General features: G+C 37.1%; 1 protein-coding gene and 1 pseudogene across 1 annotated transcript in view; one reads left to right on the forward strand and one right to left on the reverse strand.

The window, feature by feature from the left end:
* Positions 1-27,962, reverse strand: part of LARS1 (leucyl-tRNA synthetase 1) — a 61,849-nt gene that overhangs the window by 17,623 nt on the left and 16,264 nt on the right. The window contains exons 6-22 of the mRNA XM_069484163.1: positions 26,379-26,540; positions 22,445-22,557; positions 20,643-20,706; positions 19,284-19,351; positions 18,948-19,173; positions 14,782-14,869; positions 14,623-14,699; positions 14,072-14,125; positions 13,040-13,180; positions 11,022-11,099; positions 8,992-9,077; positions 8,840-8,905; positions 8,660-8,742; positions 7,820-7,958; positions 6,642-6,854; positions 5,023-5,080; positions 3,230-3,293 (exon numbers count right to left, since the gene is read on the reverse strand). Of these exons, the coding sequence (XP_069340264.1) occupies positions 3,230-3,293; positions 5,023-5,080; positions 6,642-6,854; positions 7,820-7,958; positions 8,660-8,742; positions 8,840-8,905; positions 8,992-9,077; positions 11,022-11,099; positions 13,040-13,180; positions 14,072-14,125; positions 14,623-14,699; positions 14,782-14,869; positions 18,948-19,173; positions 19,284-19,351; positions 20,643-20,706; positions 22,445-22,557; positions 26,379-26,540 (1,780 nt within the window). The remainder of the gene's footprint in view (positions 1-3,229; positions 3,294-5,022; positions 5,081-6,641; positions 6,855-7,819; positions 7,959-8,659; positions 8,743-8,839; positions 8,906-8,991; positions 9,078-11,021; positions 11,100-13,039; positions 13,181-14,071; positions 14,126-14,622; positions 14,700-14,781; positions 14,870-18,947; positions 19,174-19,283; positions 19,352-20,642; positions 20,707-22,444; positions 22,558-26,378; positions 26,541-27,962) is intronic.
* On the forward strand, positions 17,489-17,845 carry LOC138393108 (small ribosomal subunit protein uS10-like; annotated as a pseudogene).

A 27,962-nucleotide genomic window follows, 5' to 3' on the forward strand; every position in this document is an offset into this window, starting at 1 on the left:
GATAACACCATAATGGAACACTATATTGCTTAAAAAAAAACTGAGTAAACTCATTATGTACCAATGTGAACTGATCTCAAATATGAACTGTTACGTGAAAAAGACAAAGTACAGAACAGTATGCTACCCTCTGTATCTTAAAGGGGGAATATAAGAACATGTAACAGTAAGTTATGTATGCATTAAATATCCTTAGAATACACAGAAGTTGTAAACATTTTTTAGCTTTTTATTTTGAAACAAATTTCAATATTTCTACATTTATTAATTGAAATTGAAAAGCTAAAATGTCCCTGCTCCCCCACTGATTTATTTATCCAATTATTTTTTTTTTTTTTTTTTTTTTGAGACAGAGTCTTGCTCTGTTGCCCGGGCTAGAGTGAGTGCCATGGCGTCAGCCTAGCTCACAGCAACCTCAAACTCCTGGGCTCAAGCAATCCTTCTGCCTCAGCCTCCCAAGTAGCTGGGACTACAGGCATGTGCCACCATGCCCGGCTCATTTTTTCTATATGTATTTTTAGTTGTCCATATAATTTCTTTCTATTTTTAGTAGAGACGGGGTCTCGCTCTTGCTCAGGCTGGTCTCGAACTCCTGACCTCCAGCGATCCACCCGCCTCGGCCTCCCAGAGTGCTAGGATTACAGGCGTGAGCCACCACACCCGGCCCCAATTATTAATATACATCAGTAGGGACTCATGGATATTTATTTTATTCATTGGGTTATAATCCAATACCCTCATTATTTACTTTGTTGATAAAATTGTTCTAGCTTGGGCTACCGCGACCTCTTCAAGTTGGCTCCTGTGTCCTTTTGACATGCCCCCATCCTTTTTAAAGTATTTCTGTATTTTCTGACACCACAAGATATTTCACACTCATCTCGTGGTTTCCCTGTCTCAGACCTCAAATCAATCACTTCTCCTAGGAGCCCTAGTTCCTTTTATAGGAAAATGATATTTAGAAACCAAGATCTGAATGTCAAGCGTTTCATTGCTACTGGGGTATCACTGCTCCTAGGCCCTCTCAGCAGACAGAACTAGGGAAATATATGTATGTATATTAACCTATACGTACATATCCATCTATGTTTATTTTTATAACTATATACCTGTACACAAAATAAATTAAGCTCATACTGATACCACCAATTCCAATCCAATACCACAGAGTTCACTGTATTAATAGCATTCCTCCTTTACTTATAATATTCCTTCTTTTTCTGACAGTGAGCTCTCTGAGGCAGAGGTTCTCATTATCTATCATATATTTACTTATTTATTCAATCCTAAAATACACAAAGTAGTTTCATAATTGCTTATATTTCCTGTAGGAGACTTACTAACTACAGTATTTGTGTACAGTTCTTTCTGTCTTTAGCTTTAGTGTCCAATCAAAATACTGTTTTTCAAAGTTACTTAGGTTACTTCTTCCCTATCCCTTCACTACTTCCATGCTTTCATTCGAAATATAGTTATGTCCATTTATTACTGTATGTATTCCATTTGGAGTCCCCTCTACACCTCCTGGTTGATTTTAATTATGTATTTAATATTTGGGTACATGAAATGTTATTATCAAAGCTATACAAAAAGATTTAATAAGAGAAGTGCTGCTCCCTCCTAATCCTTACTTCCCAATTCCCACTCTTCCCGCAACTTTCCCACCCACCCCATAGGCAACTAATCTCTCTTGTTTCTAGTTTATCATTCCAACAGTCGTCCCTCAGTATCTGTGGGGGATTGGTCATAAACATCAAAATCCTCAAGATGCTTAAGTCCCTTATATAAAATGGCATAGTATTTGCAACTATGCAAGTCCTCCCATATACTTTAAATCACCTCTTGATTACTTATAATACCTAATACAATATAAATGCTATGTAAATAGTTGTTATACTGCATTATTTAGAGAATAATGACAAGGAAAAACATCTGTACATGTTCAGTACAGAAGCAACTATCGTAGACCTAATTACATTTTCAATCCACAGTTGGTTGAATCTGTGAATAGGGAACCTGAGGATATGGAGGGCTAACTGTACCTTTTTAAATTAACAGACATATATATATTCTTCTATCTCCTACTTGGTTACATAAGAGTACATATATTAAATATTCTTTTACACAGTTTTGGGTTTTTTTCACTTAAAAAAAATATCCTGGAAATCACTCTACATCAGTTCATAGAGATCTTTCTCATTCTTGCTTTTTTTTACAGTTGCATAGTACTCCATTATGTGACTATACTATAATTTATTCACTCACTCTCCCATACAAAAACATTTAGGTTTATTCCAATATTTTGCAAGTACAAACAACACAGCAGTGAATAACCCTGTGCACATATATTTTTGTATTGTTGGAGGTATATCTTCAGGGCAAATCCCTAGAAGTAGGATTGTTGGTCCAAAAAAGTAAGGTTTAAGTTTTGTTTGATATTATCTAATTTGCCTCCAGGAGAGTTGTACCAATTTGCATTCCCACTAGCACTGTATGAAAGGTGAAGAAATTAATAACTTTGTCTCTGAGAGAAAATGGGTAGCTAGGGAATATGAATAAGACGGGAGTATTTTCACTGCACATGCTTTTTATACCTTCTGAATTTTGAACCATATGAATGCATTACTTATTCAGAAGCAAATGACACTTTAAATAAAGTATTCTAAGAGACAGTCAGAAACAACTTAATTCCAATTAAGAGAAATTGAGAATACAAACTGAGCTAGCCAAGATCAATAAAAAGAAGTATCATGATGAACAATGACTATAGTTACATAAAAAAGGAATGGTTCCTTCAGGATAGACAGCGCGTTTCTTCTCTTGACAAAGTAATAATAAAATGTAACAGAACTGAGGCCAGGCAAAAAAAATTTTACGGGAAAATCAATGTTCCCAGGTTCAAGTCACCTGTGGGAATATCAAATACAAAAGAAATATCTTGGAAAAGCTTCCTACATACTCAACATCTCTGTAAAACAAGTCTGAATCTTAGCAATTATAGTGAGTTTAATTTAAAAGAAGACTCTAAGTAACTTCAGCTCAAATTTGTTCTTAAATATATCACATCAGCAATTCTTATGTTTCAAATATTAACATTACTTGTCCACAAAGAAAAAATGAATATTTTAACATTTTGTTAAAACCAAAAGAGAAAACAAAATTAAAACACCTATTGTCATCTCAGGAGAAGTGACCCTACGCAACAGCAGTAACAAAAAAGCATACTCACCATCGGCTGAAAATTTGTCAATAGCTTGGGTCAAAGTGAGGAAGTTGCCTGTGGATTTTGACATCTGAAATATAAAGTCAATGATCAAGCATTAGTATGAATATATATAAATAAATAGACCAAATCAGCCAAATCAAATTAAATTAATTAGGCTGGCTATGATCAGATAAAAACAAAAAGGAATTAGAAATATGGAAAGGAAAAGACACTTTAGATGAATTTTAGAGAGGCAAAAACTGAAGGTAAGCCAATAAAGTGACTTGTTTTCAGCTATCAGTGACAGACCTAGGACAGGATCTCCAGTGTGACACTCAATCTACTGTGATTTAGCCTATACTGTCCCCTGGTAATTGGGTTAGACATGTGAAATTATTCCAGTATAACTCTGGAACACAGAGGTTATATAAGGATGAGCTTTATAGCAATGAGTCATTCAGAAATGGAATGGACCAGCTCACAAAGTTAGAGTTAGTATTTTAAGAATCTTCCTATCATTAGGGTCACAATAATTGGTTGTTCAGATTGTGCTTTGCCTTAGGGCAATCCATCTAAAGAGTCACCATTCACAGACTAGCAATCTTTATTGTTTTAAAAATTTTTATGTCATTAGCATAATTTTGCCAATACCAAAAAGGAGTAATGATTCTATCAATTTTCTACTACATGGCAATAAGTATCTTGTTCTAATAAAATTAGTGTAGTACAACAATGTTGAGACAGGCCAAAAAAAATGTCATGTTCTAACAGGATTAATATATATTGTTCCACTTTGACTTACAAAGAAATGAATTCAATAATGAAAAGTCCTTACTGATCTTACAAAACCTACAAAAGCCCAAAGTTCTAAAAAGCAGTTTTTCAGTCTAATGTAAAGATTACCTTAAATGCACTTTTTATTACCTTGCAATATTAGGACACTGGCTAAATCTGATGTTACATACTGAAATCCATATCATCTGCCATTTTATTAAATCTATAACTATTTCCATTATGATATAGATAGGCATAATGACTAATACTCTGCGATTACTATTTCACTGGTTGCAGAATTCATCAGTTGTAATAAATCCAATTTGTTACAATTTTTGTTAATGAGAAATAAATAATACTGTGACTTTTTAGTTGAGGAGTGGGTGTCCTTCTCTATTTTGCATAAAAGTATCATACGGACATGCCAGGGCTCTGTCAAGTTTGCATAACCTTCTGCTAAGGATATTGATTAATGAGATAAAGTACAATGTAGCCTGTAAAAAATTCACACATATTATTAATAGTAACAGTAGTGATGGTGGTAGTAGTATAGAAAGCACTACTATTCTACCTGGGAAGAACCATTACAGTACACCTAAAAATTCTACAACTCCAAAATTCTATTATTTTACTGATTTAGTGGCCAAAGTATAAAATAATCAGCACCAAACCATTTTCTCAACTTAGTAAGAAAGATCTTCTGGGGTCACAATGCTAAGACCTTTATGATTCTTATCCCTGCCTCTTTCTCTCTTTTCCTCTCTCACACTACTGCATACACCTTTTCCCACTCTAAATACATATGTTACAATAGATGACTCTTCCCTCTCTCCCCCCTCAATTAATACTATCTACTCTACTTGCTCAATTGTAAAGATAAAAAGTTAGTTTATGCTATTAGTTCTAAACACTTTCAATAGGTTTTTAAACTCTCTGATTAATTCATATTCTTTCTTTTATATATATAACAAAGAGCAATTTCCTCAATCTGAAAAGCCTTCTGAAGAATTTTAAACTTTCAAGAGGCAATAAATGAGCCTTACCTTCTCGGAGTTGAGGAGGAGATGTCCATTTGCTCTCACAGCTGTAGGCCATTTCTCACTTTACAGGTAAATGTTTAAAGACAGAAAATAAAAATTAAAGATTATGCTTTAGGCTTAAAAATTTAAGGTAAACACTGACAGAATTTTGCTAAGATAAATGTACAAAGTGTATAAAAACACAGAAGTTTGCTAAGACATACATACAAAAATATTTACTGTAGTCCTGTTTCCAACAGGAAACAATGAAAACAAACCAAAGAATTGGCTATATAAACTATGATCCAGGCAACCAATGATGTAACTATTTTAAAAATAAAGGTGGGTCTATATGTATGGATATAAAATATCTTAACAATACATTATTATGTGAAAAAAAACAAGAGACAGAACACTCTGAACAATGTGGTATCTTTGTGTAAATTTAAAAATAAATATAGAAATCTGATGCTGGTATATAAAATCCCAAGAAATCAATGGCAGTGATGAGCTTTGGGAAGTAAAGTGGTATGTGGGCAAGGATTAAAGTTCACTTTTAACTTTTTGCCTTTATGTAGTCTTTGAATTTTAAAACTACGTACACATCATTCATTCATTCTAACAATGACATCATGTGGGGCATGGTGGTTGAGAGCAAGAGTTCTGGAGTCTCTCTGGGGTTGCATTTTGGTTTTGCCATTTATTAGCTGGGTAGCTTTGGATGAGTTATTTGATCTCTTTAGGCCTCAGTAAGGTTCCTTGAAAAGTTGTAGTGAAAGATAAAAGAATTACTAAAAGTGATTAGAACAGTGCCTGGCATCAGCACTTGATATTATTTATCTGTAATTTTGAAAAACCTAAAAAATATAAAAAACTTAGTGCAAAGAGATGAAGACTCAACCTATTAGTAAAGGGTACTTCTGAGATAACCAATTTCTCTAAAAATACATTTTAAACAATAAAGAAAAATAACTGGATGACAAATAGAGTAAGGACCACATTAGATTTATTTTATTCCTCTACTTCAACAGCTTCCTTTTATTCTTGAGAAAAAAAATACAATCTCATTCTAAATACAAGAAGTCACATGAGATTGTCTTACTTTTATGAAATAAAATTTGAACAGACTGAAAGGTTTCCTCAGCCACTTGAGGGACCAGAGGGAAAAGTAGAGACATGTCTGGGTCAAGAGGGAAGATGATGGAAGGGTTACTATAGAGCAAACACACAGTATTAAAAATGCCTCTGCTGGACCCAGATTCTAGTCAGAACATTGCTACCAACCAATGTTGGATCCTTGGGGCTCCCCGGTCTAAAGGGAAGATTCTTTCCATTTCTAACATTCTAAGACCTATCTTAAATTGCCTTTATTCTTGTATTTAAGAGGTCAAATGAATTACTGGCAAACCATCAATGCACCTGAAATAGGACATGGTTTGGTAGCCTAGGGTAGGTAAGAGGATACCTGGATATAGCAGATAGGAGGAGGTGAGCTTTCTGCTTTAGTTTACATTTAATAGAAGAAAAAGAATGTACTGGGCAAATCTAGGTATAACCTCCACAATAATTTTGTAGATATTTGAGGCTATAAGACACCATGTTGACAATCAATGAATCTAGTCCACATCTATTTTAGCATTCACCTTTGTTCCGGCCACACAGCCACATGATTATATAGGTAATATGAAAGATGATTTGGAACAAGATCCTTGCCAGAGACTCGAAGATCCACAGGATACCAGAACTCAAACTCCTGCTTTAACTGATCTAATTTTTCCTTTGGGATCTGAGTCTTAGGAAATGGAGCCTCCTTGAAGAAAACATAATCCCAAACTTCCTTGGTCATCTGTTGTGGTCTGTATTAAAAATAAAACAAACTATTGTATATACATATAATTTATTTGAAAGAATCAATACTTTAATCATGAATTAGGAATCTCTTTACATAGTTAGAATAACAAATAAGAACAATAGGATCCCATAAGAATGAAGAATGGATAATGTGAACAGTTGAGGCTACTCATTAATTTTTCTCAATACAATAGTAAAGAAACAAAAACATCATGACAAAATTTTGCTAAATGAATTCTTATGAAAACTAAATATAGTGAAAGAAATATTTCAATATGTAAGTCAAATGATCACAATTTTTTTTTTTTTTTTTGAGACAGAGTGTCGCTTTGTTGCCCTGGCTAGAGTGAGTGCCGTGGCGTCAGCCTAGCTCACAGCAACCTCAAACTCCTGGGCTCAAGCAATCCTCCTGCCTCAGCCTCCTGAGTAGCTGGGACTACAGGCATGTGCCACCATGCCCGGCTAATTTTTTCTATATATATTTTTAGTTGTCCATATAATTTCTTTCTATTTTCAGTAGAGATGGGGTGTTGCTCTTGCTCAGGCTGGTCTCGAACTCCCAAATGATCCACCCACCTCGGCCTCCCAGAGTGCTAGGATTACAGGTGTGAGCCACAGCGCCCAGAAACATTTTTTTTTTTTTTTTTTTTTTGAGACAGGGTCTCACTCTGTCACCCAGGCTGGAGTGCAGTGGCACCATCATAGCTCACCATAACCCCAAACTCCTGGGCTCAAGCAATCCTCTAGCCTCCAGGCCCAAGTAGCTGGGACTATAGGTTTGCGCCACCATACCCGGCTACTTTTTTTAATTTATTTGTAGAGACAAGGTCTCATTATGTTACCCAGGCTGGTCCTGAACTCCTGACCTCAAGTGATCCTCCTTCCTTGGCCTCTCAAAGTGATAGGCCACCTTGCCATGCCTCAACTCCTGGTAATAAATTATGCTCCTTTCCCTTATCTGTTGACCTACCTGATGCCCAGTGGAGACTCTGCCTGTCCACGCAAGTTACCCCCCTGCAACAGGTGTGCAACTGTGTAAAATGCCATGTAAATAGTGGAATCAGAAAGTGATTCAATCAGCCACTGTTCATCCCAAGGCAAGCGAGTGCCTGCAAAATAAAAGTGATGCATGAGGAACCTAAAAGGTACTTCATCTATGAAATCCACTTTTTTTTTTTTTTTAAAGAGACAGGGTCTCCCCCTGGAGAGCAATGGTGCAATCATAGCTCACTGCAGCCTCGAAATGCTAGGCTCAAGCAATCCACTCACCTCAGCCTCCTGAGTAGCTAGGATTATAGGCATGTGACACTTGGCTAATTCATTTATTTTTTTGTAGAGACGAGGTCTCACTATGTTGCCCAGGTTGGTCTCAAACTCCTGACCTCAAACAATCCTCCCATCTCAGCCTCTCAAAGTGCTAGGTTTATAGTTGTGAGCCACCATGCCCGGCCCAAATCTACATTTTTAAGAAGGCTATAGCATTTACAAAATTACTTATTTAGGAAATTGTTAAATTCTACTTAAATAATTAATAAAAATAAAATAGCAGATATAATAACAAAATGGTTGAAGCTTTGGAGTTTCTCTATTAAAAAGTCACACCATAAAAGCTATATGGGTTAGAAAAGACATATTTCTACCACCAGGTAGATGGTAGGGGACCCACATCCTAGTTTTCCTCACCCTCTAACAAAAACCTCTTGCTTTTAATTCAAAAAACACTAGAAGACAGCAAGCAAAAAGGTAAAAATGTATGTTTGCCATGTAATTGGCAAAGGCATCCAAACAGAAAAATCTGAAGTTTGTTTACCTAGACCATAAGTTCTTGAGCAAGCATGTTCTTGTAGCCAATCTAAGGTAGCTTCAAAATTCCTCCTGGTTTCCTCGCAGAATCTAGAAAAGAGCAAAAGATAAAGTATCTCTCTTCACTTTTATCGTTTCCATGTTTCCCAACTCTTTTCCCCTCCCTCATCACTTTCTCCTTTCTTACGTTTCCAGGTTCTTCAAGCACTGAGATGTCTGTTTTTTCCAGTTCTCTTCTCCATAATCCAAGTACCTGGGAGTAGACAAATTGATTTTTTTTTTTAAGTCAGAGATGAGCAAAGTGACTAAGGAAATTTTCTTGCTGTAAGAGAGACTAACCACTGGTCACAAAGAGCCACGACACATTCATCTGAAGACCTGGACATCACTTGTTTCTCTGGTTCCATGTAAGTAAGTGCATCTCCCTAAATGAAGGTAAATAAAAATATATTAGATACCACATCAAATCAATCTCCATTCCTGAAGGATAAAAAATACTTTTTAAAAAAAATGCTACATCATCAATAACAAAAATTCCACATTTCATTATGTCTTCCCCCTCTTCCCAGGGTCAAGTTTATCTGCCTTTCCTTCTATAAACACACATGCTTTTCAAAAAGCATACATCTTCATCAGGTGGATCACTTTCCCTGGCTACAAGAGATTTTTCCTTTTCAGTGAAAAATGAAAGATGTTTAGCAGATTCTAATCCTATGGTTTGAAGGTTATGTTTCCTATGGGAGCTTTTTATCCTTATTATAATAAAAACATAAAGAAAACAGGAAATTAAATGCACAGAACCTCTGCTATTAAAAACAAATAGATACACAGAGACTAAACATGGAAAACTTCGTTACTAAAGATTTATAGCATCATGTTCCCAAACTTTTTAGGTTAGAATAATTTTTAAAAATAAAATTCAGCATTATTACTCATAAAATGATTCACTGTTCTGTTTTCAATGCAATTCTTCATGCTGAAATTAAATAGCTAGGATTTTGGTTTAAAGATGATAGGTTAAAAACAGACTCCCTCTAAAAATTCCAATAAAATGTCAAGAAAGGTTTTTAAAATTTTTTTTAAATCCACATACTATAATGTGAGGACGGTTTTTTTTAATAGCATGAATCTACACAAAGACAAAAAAAATGGAGGAAAAAATATCAACGAAATTTTGAAAACCAAAAGAGGATGAGTGATAACCATATTGGCAGAAATAAGAAAGCGAGCTGAATCCTAAGCCAGCAGTAGAGAAAGCTGAAAAACAATTCAGTTTGCACTACAGAACCTCCAAAAGACTTAGAAATAGATAGTATTAAATAGCTCTGGATGGGGAGATTAGAGCAAAACTGATTGAACGACGTCTGTTAAAGACAAGGTTAGTAAGTAGCCTGAGCAACATAGTGAGACCTCATCTCCACAAAAAATAGAAAAAATAAGGCAGGTGTGATGGTATGTACCTGTAGTCCCAGCTGCCTGGGAGGCTGAGGCAGGATCACTTGAGCCCAGGAGGTAAGGCTACAGTGAGCTATGATCCTGCTATTGCACTCCATCCAGCCTGGGTGACAGAGTGAGACCTTGTCTATTAAAAAAATACAATAAAAATAAAAAATAACAATAAAAATTCAAAGAGTTAAAGTAGCTAAATAGAAGAGAGTTATGACAGAAATTAAGGTATAAGGGGAGGATGAAAGTGAAAAGTAAAGCACCATAGAAAGAGAGGCTTGTAACTACCTGTATCTAAAATAGCCAATGCAAAAAGTATCATTTAAGTATTCTCTGTGTGCTATGCACACATCAACTTTAGAATACTGTCTTGGCCGGGCGCGGTGGCTCACGCCTGTAATCCTAGCACTCTGGGAGGCCGAGGCGGGTGGATCGCTCAAGGTCAGGAGTTCGAGACCAGCCTGAGCAAGAGCGAGACCCCGTCTCTACTAAAAATAGAAAGAAATTATATGGACAACTAAAAGATATATATAGAAAAAATTAGCCGGGCATGGTGGCACATGCCTGTAGTCCCAGCTACTCGGGAGGCTGAGGCAGTAGGATTGCTTAAGCCCAGGAGTTTGAGGTTGCTGTGAGCTAGGCTGACGCCACGGCACTCACTCTAGCCAGGGCAACAAAGCGACACTCTGTCTCAAAAAAAAAAAAAAAAAAAGAACACTGTCTTTATCAACATTATAGGTGGGATGTTCCAAATAAATGAATTGCTAAATAGGTCTATTTTCTGCCACAAAAACTATATGACATCTTTAATACAGCTCTAGGTTCCACTACAGAACGCTCTGCTTATAACACTGTAAAGTCTATCTATTATTAATAACAGCTCTTCGATTAAAACAGCCTTCAGAGGATAACCTATCACATACAGTGTCGATCATCTTTTTCTGAATAGCCTTCTTTACATCTTGGACCTTCTGTCCTTTAAATCCATCCACCACCATTATCTAAAAGGATGAGAAGGGGGAGAAAAACACATATAAAACAATTAGAACTTGCTTTGAGTTTCTTCCCAAATTTTCCCTAACTAAATTTACTTCTGCCCACCACCAAAGTATTTTTCATGTGAAATTGATCACATTTATAATCATAACTTTTTTATTTTGGCATAGCTTTGATAAGTAATATTTATAACATACTTGTCTCTCTGTTAGTATAACTGGAATAGCTAGTGTGAGCATTAGCTAAGAACACTCAATTCCACTTCTCAGGTTTCCACGTATAGAGAATTCCACTACACTAACTGACCTCATTCCTGATGGTTTTAGAAAAAACTAAGTATACTTGGCTTAGCCCCACTTGGGCTTCTCTTTCCAACCCTGCCTACCGCAGGTGAGTATTCTCCTTTGGTTGGCCACGTAATGAACCTTGCTTTTAGAGATAGGCCTACTGTTTTTCAACGCTACCTTTTACTCAGTGGGCAAATTTAATGATAGGGCAAAGTATGAGCTTATCCATTGTTGTCAGCGATTAAGCCATAATCTCCTTCCTGCTTTCTTAGGCGATAAAGCTAAAATTTTAACCTCCATTTAGCTAACTCTTGTGTTTCTCTCAAATAGATTCTATCTTAGGTAGAAAACACATGTGCTCTTTTTTTGACTTTCGAATACTCTAACATACTAAAATGCCTCATATCCATTTAATCCAACATCATTAATTATATTTAATGATCACTATGGTATAGTGGTTAACAACATAAATCCCAGAGCCAGGCTGCCTAGTTTGAATCCCAGTTCTGCCATGGGTTAGCTATCTGGCTGATCACTTAATCTCTTTGTGCCTCAATTTCCTTATCTGTAAAGTGGGGATAGTAGTGCCTACTTCAGAATGGGATTATTTTGAGAATCATAAATAAGTTAATACATAAGTTCTATATAAGAGTTGGCTTTTATTATCACCCAAAATATACGTCACTTAAGAAAGGACATATAACCAATTCTTGGTTATCCAGAAAAATGAAGGAAAGAGAAAAATAAAAAACATTCTCAGTGTCCTTAGAAATCTTCATTTCAGACTCAAGCACCTACTTGTTTGTATTCTTACTTTCTCTAGCCTAGTCTTCTTTCCATGGACATGTAAGCCACATTAACATATGCTCAATTGAGGAGAAGAAAGAGGTTCAGACCTATTTATTGTGCTTACCTGCCATTTAGTAGGGATTAACAAATAAATTAACAGACTGAATGAAACTACTTATCTAAAATATGAACCCCTTCACTAAAAGAGCAAAAGAAGAAACCTGGTATTCTCTATGTAATAAACCTTTTAAGTTTACTGCATAATAGTGCGAACTAATATCTTCTCAAGAAATTCGTTCCTTAGCTATTCCTAGAGGGCCAAAAAAACACACTTTCTGAAAATGCTTTTAGACAAAGGAAATGATTTTAAAAAATAGAAAATTGGAAAATGAAGAATACATTCTCATATTCTCTCTCAGATCAATGTATAGCTGAAAGTATGTTGACATTTTCTATATTCTAAATCATTAAGAAGAAAACCAAAGAGCATGGAGCAAATCAAATAAAAACATTATTACTGGCCGGGCGCGGTGGCTCCCGCCTGTAATCCTAGCACTCTGGGAGGCCGAGGTGGGCGGATCGTTTGAGCTCAGGAGTTCGAGACCAGCCTGAGCAAGAGCGAGACCCCATCTCTACTAAAAATAAAAAGAAATTATATGGACAGCTAAAAATATATATAGAAAAAATTAGCCGGGCATGGTGATGCATGCCTGTAGTCCCAGCTACTCGGGAGGCTGAGACAGGAGGATCCCTTGAGCTCAGGAGTTTGAGGTTGCTGTGAGCTAGGCTGACGCCACGGCACTCACTCTAGCCTGGGCAACAGAGTGAGACTCTGTCTCAAAAAAAAAAAACAAAACATTATTACTTACGCCATCATAAAATCCTTTTAGATATAACTTCTCTTTTGCTTCTGCAAGTTTTTCTCGGTCATTCTGGCTCTGAATTTTCAACTCATCACAAATGGTTACAGCAGAAAGATTTCCAAAACCTGGGATTTCAATGACTGACACCTGCAGAGAACAGCAATGTCAAGAACCCCCTAAGACACGACTTCCCCAGCCATCAATCCTCCCCTGGCATATAATTAACTAAATAATTGATGTTGAAGCTAGCAAAACGATGTAAATAACTAATTTTGTGAATGGTCTCATTTTTGGTTTATATTAAGTTTCCTGGATTCTTCATGCAAGTTATTTGGTAGTAATTTAATTTTTTTTCTTCTGCAGGCACTAATATGAAAACGTAAGAAACATAAAACAGACTATCATGGTTACAAATAAACATTCATGCTTAACAGGGCAAAATTTTGTCTTTAGAAGCCAGGAAATTGATCGTACTTGCAAAACAAGCTACCATAAAATTGGTGACACTAGGTGCCAGGTTATAAGAAAATGCTTGCTGTTTTTTCTCACTTATCTGCCCTAGCAGATATCAAATTAAAGTAAGTGAAGCCTTAGCAAACTCCCTCTTGTATGTTCATACTCCACCAATTATTTAATTTTCGTACAAGGAAAACATGTTAGCTCTTTTTTCTCTCTGATAAAAAGATGGATCTGAGCTGGGCATGGTGGCTCACACCTGTAATCCTAGCACTCTGGGAGGCTGAGGCAGGAGGATTGCTTGAGCTTAGGAATTTGAGACCAGCCTGAGCAAGAGTGAGACCCTCACCTCTATTAAACATACAAAAATTAGCCAGGCGTCGTGGTGTGCATCTGTAGTCCCAGCTACTAGAGAGGCTGAGGCAAGAGGATCACTTGAGCCCAGGAGTCTGAGGTTGCACAGTGAGCTATCATGATGCCACCACTGCACTCTACCCAGGGCAACAGAGTGAGACTCGGTCTCAAAAAAAAAAAAAAAAAAAAAAAATGGATGTGAATATTCTGAATTATTTATGTACTCACTGGCTCAAATGGCAGGACCATGTCATCTCTAATTCCATACTTTGCTCGTAACGCCTACAAAAAAGTTTGCAAGTTAACACTAATGAGCAACAGTTTATTGATATAATCATTCAGAAAAGCAAAATCCAGCTCTAAACTCTTTTTAAACTATTATTTCTTCTCACCTCCATACGGAGCAATTTTCTAACTTTACCGAATGCCTTGAGAGGGGATCTGTGACCTTTAAAAACTTAATAGCTTAAAAGTTATAGTGAACAGCTTACATGATGAAACTGTATAGCCAAAAGCAAAAATGTACATACACACATTAAACCGAGGTTCATATTCTAGATTTCAATGAGAATGTGAATATCAGAAAACTTTACAAAATTCTATGAAACATTAATTCAAAATTCAAACTACAGAAAATATATAAACATCAAAAATCAGGCTAGAGATAGCAGTTTAAAGATAAATGCATAACTTTTTAACCTATCCCACAGTGTAGTTCAGCTTTATCTAAGCCACAAGATAGTGAAGAGGAAGTAAGAACACAAAACTCAGATACTTACTTGCTTTTTCTTCAAGTCTCTGAGGGCAGCAAAATCATCAGGGGAGTCCGAAGGAACACTTGTGACCACACCAGTACCTTATAATAGAAAGTATAAAATTAACTAACAGAAACAAATTGTGATAACCAAAGTACTTCTAGAAATAAGTAAACTCTTTACCTTTATCCTCCTTAATGGTTAGCATTGGGAGAACATAGATCACTTTATACGATGTTAAAGGTGCAGAAAGTGATGCACCAAGAATTTCCTGTATAAAAAAAAAGATAAGTATAAAAGGTAAAGAAATGTATTTGTCTGAGCAAGAGTGAGACTCCATTGCTACAAAAAATAGAAAAATTAGCTGGGCATGGTGGTGCACGCCTGTAGTCCCAGCTACTCAGGAGGCTAAGGCAGGAGGATTGCTCGAGCCCAGGAGTTTAAGATTGCAGTGAGCTATGATGGCCACTGCATTCTAGCCATGGCAATACAGTGAGACTCTGTCTCAAAAAAAGAGAAAGAAATTTATTTGTAAACTTTAAAATTTTTTAAATGTTTTAACCTTTAAAATATTTTAAATATTTTATGCCCTAAGAAGACAGAAATCAAAAAATAAGCAAATAAGTTCAAGATATCTGTTGCACAACAGGGTGCCTACAGGAATTAACAACGTATTTTATACTTGAAAATTACTAAGAGAAATTCTTTATTTTAAGAGACAAGGGTCTCATTATGTTGCCCAGGCTGGAATACAGTGACTATTCACAGGCATGATAATTGCACACGACAGCCTCCAACTCCTGGGCTCAAGCAATCCTCCCACCTCAGCCTCTGGATAGCTGGAACTATATGCACATGCCACTTAGATTTAATTGTTCTTGTCACAAAAAATAAGTATGTGAGGTAATACATAGTTAATTATCTCAATTTAGCCATTCCACAATGTATATACTTTTTAAAACATCATGCTATATAAGCTACATATATGCAATTTTTATTTGTCAATTAAAAAATAAAAACAGGCCAGGCGCGGTGGCTCACGCCTGTAATCCTAGCACTCTGGGAGGCCGAGGTGGGCGGATCGTTTGAGCTCAGGAGTTCGAGACCAGCCTGAGCAAGAGCGAGACCCAATCTCTACTAAAAATAGAAAGAAATGATATGGACAGCTAAAAATATATATAAAAAAAAATTAGCCGGGCATGGTGGTGCATGCCTGTAGTCCCAGCTACTCGGGAGGCTGAGACAGGAGGATCGCTTGAGCTCAGGAGTTTGAGGTTGCTGTGAGCTAGGCTGACGCCACGGCATTCACTCTAGCCTGGGCAACAGAGTGAGACTCTGTCTCAAAAAAAATAAATAAATAAATAAAATAAAAAATAAAAACAAATATATATGAAGTAAAACAAAACTCATTCTTTCATACCTACCAGACTAAAAATAATTTTAAATAATTATAATACTCAAATCTGGCAATGTTATAATGAAATTAGTACACTAATACATTGCTTGTGATATTGTACTCCTTGAGAAAAACAATATAGGAATTCATAGCAAGAGCCACAAAACGTTGACGTAACTTGGACCTAGCAAAACAAAATTGTTTCTCAGAGAAATCTGCCCAATGTTGAGTTAATTATACTAGCAAAGCCTGGAAACAACTAAAGCTTTCAAGGACAGAAAAATGATTTAATAAAATATGCTACATCAACAAGATGGGATACTACATACCCATTTAAAATAAATGAAGACAAACTGAAATAAAAGGATAGTTCTAGTTACACTTGAAAAAAACCCAGAATATGCAGCAATATCAGACCCACATTCTCATATGGCAACAAACAGCTTGCGGCTGCGTGCTCTAGCTACACTTTCATTCCACACAGTCCAGCCCATCACACTTTATTCACGTATCTATATAAGCTGCCTTTATAGAATCTGCAGTCATATAGGTGATAGCTAAATATTTTAGCAGTTTTAAAGGTTGAAAGCTGTTTTAAAATTTATAATACCATTTTCCTCACTCCAGAATTTGCTCAAATTAACATGGAGAGAAGTTACAATAAGAACAAGGAAGCTGTTTATGTACCGATAAAAGGATTTTGTCAAGATACAGTTAAGTAAAAAAGAAAGCAAGATGTAGAGAAACGTATGTAAAGTATATTGCCATTTGTGTAAGAAAAAGAATATGTATTTGCTTGTGTACACATGAAATATCTCTAGAACGACAGATAAGACACGGATATTATTGACTACATCTAGAAGGAGGAACTGACTAGGGGTATCTTTTATATCTTTTTGTGTCTTTTGAATTTCAAGTCTTATAAACACATAATAATCTAATCAAAAAATAAGTTTACGAGATAAGAAATAGAGTTCAATTTTAAAAAACGAATTGAGATGTTACTCTACTCACATTTTTCTTTTAAAAGACTGTTTATTAAGATACCAAAGGGTCAAGCACAGTGGCTCACGCCTATAATTTCAGCACTCTGGGATGCCGAGGCGGGAGGATAGAGACCAGCCTGATCAAGACCCCATCTCTACTAAAAATAGAAAAACATTAGCTAGGCAAGTAAAAATAGAAAAACAAAAAATTAGCTGGAGCGTGGTGGTACACACCTGTAGTCCCAGCTACTCGGGACACTGAGGCAGGAGGATCGCTTGAGCCTAGGAGTTTGAGGTTGCTGTTAGCTAGGCTGATGCCACAGCACTCTAGCCCAGGCAACAGAGCGAGACTCAGTCTCAAGGAAAAAAAAAGATACCAAAGATCAGCTTTTTCAAGGAAGATGCGGTTGCAGGTGCAGCAGAGCTGGGTTCTGCCCACCTCTGCTCCTTACTCACCACTGTCTGCTCTGGCCAAGGAACAAGTTGGTCAGGAAGCTGCACTGCAGCCATGGCTTTTAAAGATATCAGAAAATCACCCATGGAGCCAGACTTGGCGATTCACTGAATTAGAATTACCCTAACCAGCTTCAACGTAAACTCCCTGAAAGGTGTGTGCTAACTTGGTAAGAGGTACATAGGAAAAGAATCTCAAAGTAAAAGGATCAGATCGATGCCTACGAAGACCTTGAGAATCACTACAAAAAAAGCTCCTTGTGGTGAGGGTTCTAAGACTTAGGATCGCCTCCAGAGGAGAATCCAGAAGCAACTCGTTGACTTGCAAAGTCCTTCTGAGATTGTTAAGCAGATTACTTCTATCAGTATTGAGCCAGGAGTTGAGGCTGAAGTCACCATCGCAGATGCTTAAGTCAACTGTTTTAATAAATTGATTACCAATTGTTAAAAAAAAAAAAAAAGATACCAAACATGAGGCCGGGCACAGTGGATCATGCCTATGATCTTAGCACTTTGGAAAGCCGAGATGGGAGGAGGATCACTTGAGGCTAGGAGTTTGAAACCAGCCTGAGCAACACAGCAAGACTCTCTCTCTGCAAAAAATTTAAAAATTAGCCAGGTATGGTGGCATGTGCCTGTAGTCCCAGCTACTCGGAGGCTGGGGCATGAGGATCACTTGAGCCCAGCAGTTTAAAGTTGCAGTGAGCTATGACACCACTGCACTCCAGCCCAGACAACAAGGCAAGACCCTGTCTGAAAAAAGAGAGAGAAAAAAAGGAAATAACACCAAGGATCAGCATTTACTAAATGAATAAAACACACTCAGAAATACTGATAATTAAGTAGATGAGCTATGTAACTACCCAAATTTAATAAACATCAACCAAGACTTTCTTTTCAGAAAAAAGCAGCTGCAATTCCAAATTTAGTATTACCAGGAATGCAGGTAATAATATTCAAAAAGTAATATAATATCTAATGTAACATTAAATCTCTTGAAGAGGACTGTATTTTTCAACCAGATATTTACTGAGTAGAAACATAAGTTTCAAAAATGCTATTTTTCTGATACAGTCATACAATGAATGCTAAAAAAAAGAACTACTCCTATAATATGTATGAATCTCAAAAATATAATATTGAGCAAAAGAAGCCAGACACAAAACAGTACATTTTAACTAAAATTCTATTACATAAAGTTCAAGAGCAACAACTAATCTTTGGTGAAGTCAGAGTAGTGGTTACCTTTGCAGATGAGTGAGTACTGACTATGAAATGGACAGGAGAGAGCCTTCTGGAGTGCTGGAACTATTCTATATCTTGATTTCAATGATTCTTACATGAGTGTATACACATATGAAAATGTACCAAAACATACATTTAAATGACTTATACACTTTACTGCCTGTACATCTCATTTGAAAAGTTTTTAAAATGCTCTTTTCTCAAGATCCATTATTGAAATTTTCCTCTAAGTTTATGGACTAAAATAAAAAGTCTGCTGCCCAACTTACCTCCCCCATTAATTCCTTAACAACAGGCACCACACCATTGTCTTTGGTAAAGCCCTGGTATGACATATTCCTGGCTGATCTTTGGGTACAGATGAATATATCACCATTCACCGTCTCAAATCCAATGTACTTCATATCCGGACGCACCCAACAGTTTGTCTGTCCAAACATGGTCTCAGGTCTGAGAGTAGCAGCGACCAAAAAAATATTTTTACCTTTTAGGCCACTAAGAAGAAAAAAACACAATATTTATGTAAAAATATTAGCTGTGATAGTTCTATCACAACTATCTGATAATTCAGAAATGATGAAACCATAACACTTTGCCAAACCTACCTTAATTTGAATGGGTACGGCTCAAGCACTTTCAATTTGATTAAAGTATACTCTTGAGGTCCAACACCCTAAACAAAACAAAAATTTGAAGGAAAGAAGACTTATATTAAACCTACTAATCTATGTGAGATATCTGACTCAAATTTCTAAAATGAGTTCTTGATTTGTTAGAATACTTCTTTCTTCCAGTGAAGAGACTGCCAATGCTAAGTTGATTATATAGAAGCCTTGTATGCAAGAAGTTAATCAGCCAAAATCCTGTTTGCCAAAATGGGGATGAGAAGATACAATTAAACACTAATCCTGTCCCCGAGGACAGGTCCCACAGTGTAGTCATCAAAGACAGACACTGGACCAGAGATCAGATGATGTGCATTCCAAACTTAGCTTGGTCCCTTACTAATGGTTGACTTGAGGGAGGCACAATCTCTGAGCCTTTCTTTTCTCATCTGTAAAATAACTGCTGTGCCTCACATAGGACTGTCTTGAGGAATCTATAAGATAATGGGTAAAAAAAAGCATTGAAAAACTATGAAGTATTACTGAAATTTAGGATATTGCTCCCATTGGCTATATTAAAATCTTATTGAATCTCCTGAAGTCTCTCAAATCTTTGAAAACTTAGATCAACACTCATTTATCAGACAAGTTACATCAACACTGAAGGCTGATTTTAAAAATATGTTCAAAGATAGTCATAAAGAATGATGCACTCATAGGGGTTCATAAGTTCAGATGCTGGCATTATCACTCATTTACTGTGCCAAGGCTTCAGACAAATCACTTACCTTTGCTTTACACAAGTATGTCAGGGAATAATGTTACTAATGTATGCTACAGGAATGTAGAGTGGACTGGTGTTATGCATGGCCAGAAGTACTTTGGAGATAAGTAAGCACATGATCAAAGCAAGTATAAATGAAATCTGTGTACATTGAATGTTAGCCACATATCTCATTACCTTTCCCCACACTCTCTTTTTAGAGCTGTGTGTTTTCCAGATGGTGCTTTGCAACAACACACACATGAATCACAGTGAGGACGTATTAAAAAAGACAATTTCCTGGGCCCCACCCCAAGAGCTTCTGATTCAGCAATTTTGGGGTGAGGCTCAACAATGTGCTTTTCTGTAACTAGCTGATACAGCGGTCCTCAGGCCTCTATTTTAGAGTAGCAAGGTCCTAGACAAGATACAAGTACCTGTGTTGATATTGTCTCCCACTTCGTACACACCAGAGTATCATGACTATACAACTCAGCATTGCAATGAAGTTATTTTCAGGTTTCTAATCTATTTCTTACATTCTGTGTCCATTTTAAGGATTACTATAATAGCTACTCCATTTCACAAATAATCACCTCTCCAGTTTGTCTGTCATGATCCATGCAAGGCTGTCCATCTTTTGGAGAATAAATGGTATACCTAAAAAATAAACAATAAGTGACAAGTATTATCATAATATTCAAGTTTTATCCTAACAGATTTGCCAGTATTGCTCCTAGTATCTCGTGTGTATTCTAACTGAAACTTCTAAGTAAACATCTGTATCCATTATTTATACTCTGATGAATAGTTCTATTGTCATCCCAGCTATTTAATGACAGTTTTCTACCCACATCAAAGGTAATAACACTGACAAACATGTACTGATCTTGGCTTTGCAGTATGAAACAAAAGACTATAAAATATAAATTCACTTATGAAATGCAAATATCACTGATTAACCTACATAATCAGGAAAGAGTCTTAAACAATTTATAGAAAAAAGTATAAAATAAAAGACAAAATGATTATTCTTCTGCTTGGCAAGGAATACTGAACAGGATCTTCAGTAAGATCATAAAAGCAGCTGGGCACAGTGGCTCACACCTGTAATCCCGGCACTTTGGGAGGCCAAGGTGGGAGGATCAATTGAGGCCAGGAGTAAAAGATCAGCCTGGGCAATAGCAAGACCCTATTTCCACAAAAAATAAGGCTGCACATGGTAGTATGCACCTCCCAGCCACTCAGGAGGCTGAGGCAGGAGGGTCACTGGAGCCCAAATGTTTAAGGTTACAGTAGCTATGATGATGCCACTGCACTCTAGCCCAAGCAAAAAGAGTGAGACCTTGTCTCAAAAAAAAAAGATCATAAAGGCAACACTCCCATTATCCCTGGTTCTAGCTGTCACAAACACAAACAGCTCATAGAAATTAAGACACTAGCAGGAAGGAACACTCATACACTGCTGGTGGGACTGCAAACTAGTGCAACCCCTGTGGAAAGCATTATGGAGGTATCTTAAACAGATTCAAGTAGACCTGCCATTCGATCCAGCAATCCCATTACTGGGCATATACCCAAAGGAAAAAAGGTCATTCTGTAACAAAGACACATGTACCCGAATGTTTATAGCAGCACAATTCACAATAGCAAAGATGTGGAAACAACCCAAATGCCCATCAATACATGATTGGATTAGTAAGCTGTGGTATATGTATACCATGGAATATTACTCAGCTATAAGAAATAATGAAGATACGACATCTCTATGGTTCTCCTGGAGAGAGTTGGAACCCATTATATTAAGTGAAGTATCCCAAGAATGGAAAAACAAGCATCACATGTACTCACCAGAAAATTGGTTTCCCTGATCATCACCTAAATACACATCTGGGAACGACACCAATCGGATATCAGACTGAGGTGGGGGGTGGGGGAGGGGATGGGGGTATGCCTACACAATGAGTGCATTGCGCACCATTTGGGGAATGGTAACGCTTGAAGGTGCTGACTCGGGAAGGGGGGGTGGGGAAGGGAGGGATATGTACCTACATGATGGGTGCAACGCGCACTATCTGGGGAATAGACACGCCTGGAGCTCTGACTTGGGGGGAAAGGCGGTACATGGGCAACGTATATAACCTGCAATTCTGTATCCCCCATAACAGTAAGATGAAATAAAAAAAAATAATAATAAAAAATAAAAATTTCTTTTCAGTTTGAAAAAAAAAAAAAGACACTAGCAGGAGAAAAACGAAAACAAAAGATATAAGAGAATGAAAAAAGAAAATGATAAAAAGAGAAAGGATTGTGGGAAAAAGTGGGCTATAGGGTATTGAATTATAGTACAGGAATTACATGGTTTTTACTTTATTCTATTAATGGACAACAAACTTACCGCTTCCCAAATTTAATTTTGTTTCTTTCTCTTAATGTTAAAAACTGCCATCTAACAAAAGAATCATAGTAAGGATTAACATCAGTGGTAATGAAGGAACGACGCCAGTCTACCTGCAGAAGGAGAAAGGAAAAGGTAATTTTTGAGAAATATGCAAAATTTTTATGAATAAGAATTCCTATGAATCAATTCTTTACTCTTTTACTCTACTTTCCAACTTAAAATTGTATCAACTATTAAAACAAAAATTTTTCAAGTTTCACTTACTACATGTATATCACAATTATTAGTTTGTTTAATTAATGTGTTTTTAAACATACACATTTCTATATTAACATACAGAAGTTATATGTAAATACTACCTTTATGTATTCCTAAATATTCAAGTAAAACTTTGGCTTCTTCACATTTTTTGAATAAAACTCCTTTCTACTAATTAGTAATATATCGATATACATTCCAACAAAACAAATATTAAAGTATTCATTGCCTATATTGAGGTTAATTAGGTTCAAATATAACAACAGCAGTACCAATTCTTTAGTGGTACACAAGTAAAATATATTATTCTAAATTTAAGTTAGGCCAAATCTCATATAATCACAAAAATATACAGGCATACCTCATAGATATTATGGATTTGGTTCCAGAGCACCAAAATAAAGTGAATATCACAATAAAGCAAGTCACTGGAATTTTTTGGTTTCCCAGCGCATATAAAAGTTATATTTGCATTATACTGTATCTACTGCTTAAAAAGCTAATGTCTCCTGAGCCTTTGGCAAGTCATAATTTTTTTCTGGTGGAGGGTCTTACCTCAGTGTTGATGGCTGCTGACTGATCAAGGTGGTGACTGCTAAAGGTTAGGGGACTGTGACAATTTCTTAAAATAACAATGAAGTTTGCTGCATTGACTTTTCCTTTCATCAAAGATTTTCCTGAAGTATGCAATGCTGTTTGATAGAATTTTACTCACAGAACTTCTTGCAAAATTGGAGTTAATCCTCTCAAACCCTACCACAGCTTTATCAACTAAGTTGATGTAATATTCAAAATCCTTTGTTGTCATGTTAACAATGTTCACAGTATCTTCACCAGAAGTAGATTCTATCTCAAGAAACCACTCTTGGCTGAGTGTGGTGGCTCACGCCTGTAATCCTAGCACTCTGGGAGTCCAAGGCAGGAAGATTGCTTGAGGTCAGGAGCCCTAGACCAGCCTGAGCAAGAGTGAGACCCCGTCTCTACTAAAAATAGGAAAAATTAGCTGGGCAACTAAAAAAAGTAGAAAAAATTAGACAGGCATGGTGGTGCACGCCTGTAGTCCCAGCTACTTGGGAGGCTGAGGCAGGAGGATTGCTTGAGCCCAGGAGTTTGAGGTTGCAATGAGCTAGGCTGAAGCCACTGCACTCTAGTCAGGGCAACCAGAGCGAGACACTGTCTCAAACAAAAAAAGAAAAGAAACCACTCTATTTGCTCATCCATAAGAAAGAACTCCTCGTCTGTTCAAGTTTTATCTGAGACTGCAGCAGTTCAGACACATCTGCAGGCTCTACTTCTAACTCTAGTTCTCTTGCTACGTCCACCACATTTGCAGTGACTTCCTCCACCGAAGTCTTAAACCCCTCAAAGTTATCCATGAGGGTTAGAATCAACTTCTTCCAAATTCCTGTTAATGTTGACATTTTGACCTCCTCGCATGAATCCCGAATATTCTTAATGGCATCTACAATGATAAATCCTTTCCAGAAGGTTTTCAATTTACTTTGACCAGATTCATCAGAAGAATCACTATCTTTGTCAGCTATATCCTCAAAAAATGTATTTCTCAAATAAGAAGACTTGAAAGTTGAAATTACTCCTTGATCTATGGGCTGCAGAATGGATCTTGTGTCAACAGGCCTGAAAACAATATTAATCTTGTATCTCTCCATCACAGCTCTTAGGTGATCAGGTGCACTGTCAATGAGCAGTAATATTTCAAAAAGAATCTGTTTTCCTGAGCAGTAGGTCAAAAGTGGGCTTAAAATATTCAGTAAACCAGCAGGGCATGGTGGCTCATGCCTATGATCCTAGCACTCTGGGAGGCCAAGGTGGAAGGATCACTTGAGGTCAGGAGTTCAAGACTAGCCTGAAAAAGAATGAGACCACCATCTCTACTAAAAACAGAAAAAATTAGCCATGCGTGGTGGCACACGCCTGTAGTCCCAGCTACTGGGCAGGCTGAGGCAGGAAGATCACTTGAGCCATGGAGTTTGAAGTTGCTATGAACTAGGTTGATGCCGTGGTAGTCTAGCCTAAGCAATAGAGTGAGACTCTCTCAAAACAAAACAAAAAACAAAAAAAAACTCAGTAAACCACACTAGAAACAGATATGCTGTCATACAAGCTTTGTAGTTCCATTTATAGAGCACAGCAGAGTAGATTTAGTATCATTCTTAAAGGCCCTAGGATTTCCAAAATGATAAACGTGTACTGGCTAAAACTTAAAAGTCATCAGCTCCACTAGTCCCTAACAAGAAAGTGAGCCTGTCCTTCGAAGCTCTGAAGCCAGGCATTGACTTTGACTCTCTAGCTATGCAAGTACTAAATGGCATCTTTTTCCAGTAGAAGGCTGTTTCATCTACACTGCAAATCTGTTGTTTAATGTAGCCACTTTCATCAAAGATCTTAGATAGATCCTCTGGATAATTTGCTGCAGCTTCCACATCAGTACTTGCTGCTTTACCTTGTACTTTCATGGTATGGAGATGGCTTCTCTCCTTAAACTTCATGAACCAATCTCTGCTAGCTTCCAACTTTTCTTCTACAGCTTCCTCACTTCTCTCACCTTTCACAGAACTGAATAGTTAGGGCCTTGCTCTGGATTAGGCTTTGGCTTAAGGGAATGTTGTGGCTGGTTTGATTTTCTATCCAAACCCCTCAAACTTTCTCCACAGCGGCAATAAGGCTGTTTCGCTTTATCATTCATGTGTTCACTGGAGTAGCACTTTTCATGTCCTTCAAGAGCTTTTCTTTACATTCACAACTTGGCTAACTGTTTGGCATAACAGGCCTAGCTTTTGGCCTACCCTGGCTTTTGACACATCTTCCTTAGTAAGCTTAATCATTTCTAGCTTTGGATTTAAAGTGAAGGATGTCTGACTTTTCCTTTCACTTGAACACTTAGAAGCCATTGCAGGGTTATTAATTGGCCTAATTTCAATATTGTATGTCTCAGGAAATAGGGAAACTCAAGGATAGGGAGAGAGATGGGGGGGATGGCTAGTCACTGGGACAGTCAGAACATAAACATTTATGGATTAAGTTCACCATCTTATATGCCCCAAAACAATTAAAATTGTAACAGCAAAGATCACTGATCATAGATCACCATAACAGATATAACAATAATAAAAATGTTTAAAACTTTAAACATTTAAGAAGTGAGCACTGGCCGGGCGCGGTGGCTCACGCCTGTAATCCTAGCACTCTGGGAGGCCGAGGCGGGTGGATCGCTCGAGGTCAGGAGTTCGAGACCAGCCTGAGCAAGAGTGAGACCCCGTCTCTACTAAAAATAGAAAGAAATTATATGGACAACTAAAATGTATATATATACAAAAAATTAGCCGGGCATGGTGGCGCATGCCTGTAGTCCCAGCTACTCGGGAGGCTGAGGCAGTAGGATCGCTTGAGCCCAGGAGTTTGAGGTTGCTGTGAGCTAGACTGACGCCACGGCACTCACTCTAGCCCGGGCAACAGAGTGAGACTCTGTCTCAAAAAAAAAAAAAAAAAAAGAAGTGAGCACATGCTTGGATAAATGGCCCCAAAAGACTTGATTGACACAGGGTTGCCACAAACCTTCAGTTTGTAAAAAAAACACACTAGCTACAAAGCACAATAAAACAAAGTATGCCTATAAATGCCTTCTTCATATTTTCTTTAACCATGGACATACCTTCAAACCCATTCTCTTTAGATCCTGAATAGCCAGTGGCGGAAAATAATCAAGCCAATGTTCTGCTTCAGAAAATTTTACTATCTCTTCATCAGACAGCCCAAGGGATTTCATAATGCTCCACTGGTATTTAGAAGATCCAGCTTTAGCAGTAGCTTTACTCTGAAAATAATGAACAAAAATTTTATCAAATAATTACCAACAACTGCTTAACATTCCAGGACCACAGTAATTTTAGGTGAATAATCCCATTTGTAATTTTTTAAATTCTAAAACAATGCTGTTGTTACATCAGAACACTAAAGGAGTCAGAGGTACTATTTTGTCTGCCAAAATGTATAGTCAGGATATTCACCAGGATACTGACACCAATGATAACTAAATGGATGGAGCCATAAGGAACTACCAGTCGTGAAGATCTCAGTATCAAACCTTCTCTGTTTGCTTTCTTCTAATACAACATGCATCTTTTTTACAGAGTTTCTTCCTTTTCCAATATTTACTAACACCAAAAAGACAATCAAATGCCAAGGACTGAAGGTAAGGAATGGGGTTAAACTACAAAACTATAACGCTGCAGCACAAGAGATTTTGGGGGGTTATATTACTGCTCTGTATGTTACTGTGCTCTAAATGACTCCATGTATTTGTCAAACCCACTGAACTACATACCACAACGTGGAAATTTTACTCTATGTAAATTTTTAAAAATTCAACCAGAATTTTGGAGGAACCTAAGATGTAATGGAGACTGTGATAAATGTATCTCACTGTATTACAAATATATGACATAACCACACTAAAGGAGGAGGGGGAAAAAGGAGGTGATTTAAGTAATTTTGGAAAACAATGTGTTGACTAGATTCTAAAGAAAAAGAACTATACACAAACATTGTACCTTAGTTCGTAAAACTCTTCCTCCCAGTGATATAGGTTAGCAATGCTAAAACTACTTTAGTAGACTAGGATTGAACAAATAAATATACCGTTGATAACAAGACGCAAATTACTGTTATAATTAAGAAGTCACAAATAAGCAAAGGGAAAATGCTAAAATGAGCCCCATGGTGCTAAAATGGAGCAGGGTATCAGTGTGAACTTATCTGTTTTTTAATATATACATATAAATAAGTAAATATAGATGTGTGTATATACATGGGTTAGTAGACATATATATATACACACACACATATTTCTTTTTTTTTTTTGAGACAGAGTCTCACTCTGTTGCCCAGGCTAGAGTGAGTGCCGTGGCGTTAGCCTAGCTCACAGCAACCTCAAACTCCTGAGCTCAAGCGATCCTACTGCCTCAGCCTCCCGAGTAGCTGGGACTACAGGCATGCACCACCATGCCCGGCTAATTTTTTCTATATATATTTTTAGCTGTCCATATAATTTCTTTCTATTTTTAGTAGAGATGGGGTCTCGCTCTTGCTCAGGCTGGTCTCGAACTCCTGAGCTCAAACGATCCGCCCACCTCGGCCTCCCAGAGTGCTAGGATTACAGGCGTGAGCCACCGCGCCCGGCCCACACACACATATTTCATTTCTCTTTCCACTGAGAGTGCCTAGAAGCAGTGACACC

Source organism: Eulemur rufifrons, chromosome 10 (genome assembly GCF_041146395.1).
Source record: "Eulemur rufifrons isolate Redbay chromosome 10, OSU_ERuf_1, whole genome shotgun sequence".
Classification (NCBI taxonomy): Eukaryota; Metazoa; Chordata; class Mammalia; order Primates; family Lemuridae; genus Eulemur; species Eulemur rufifrons.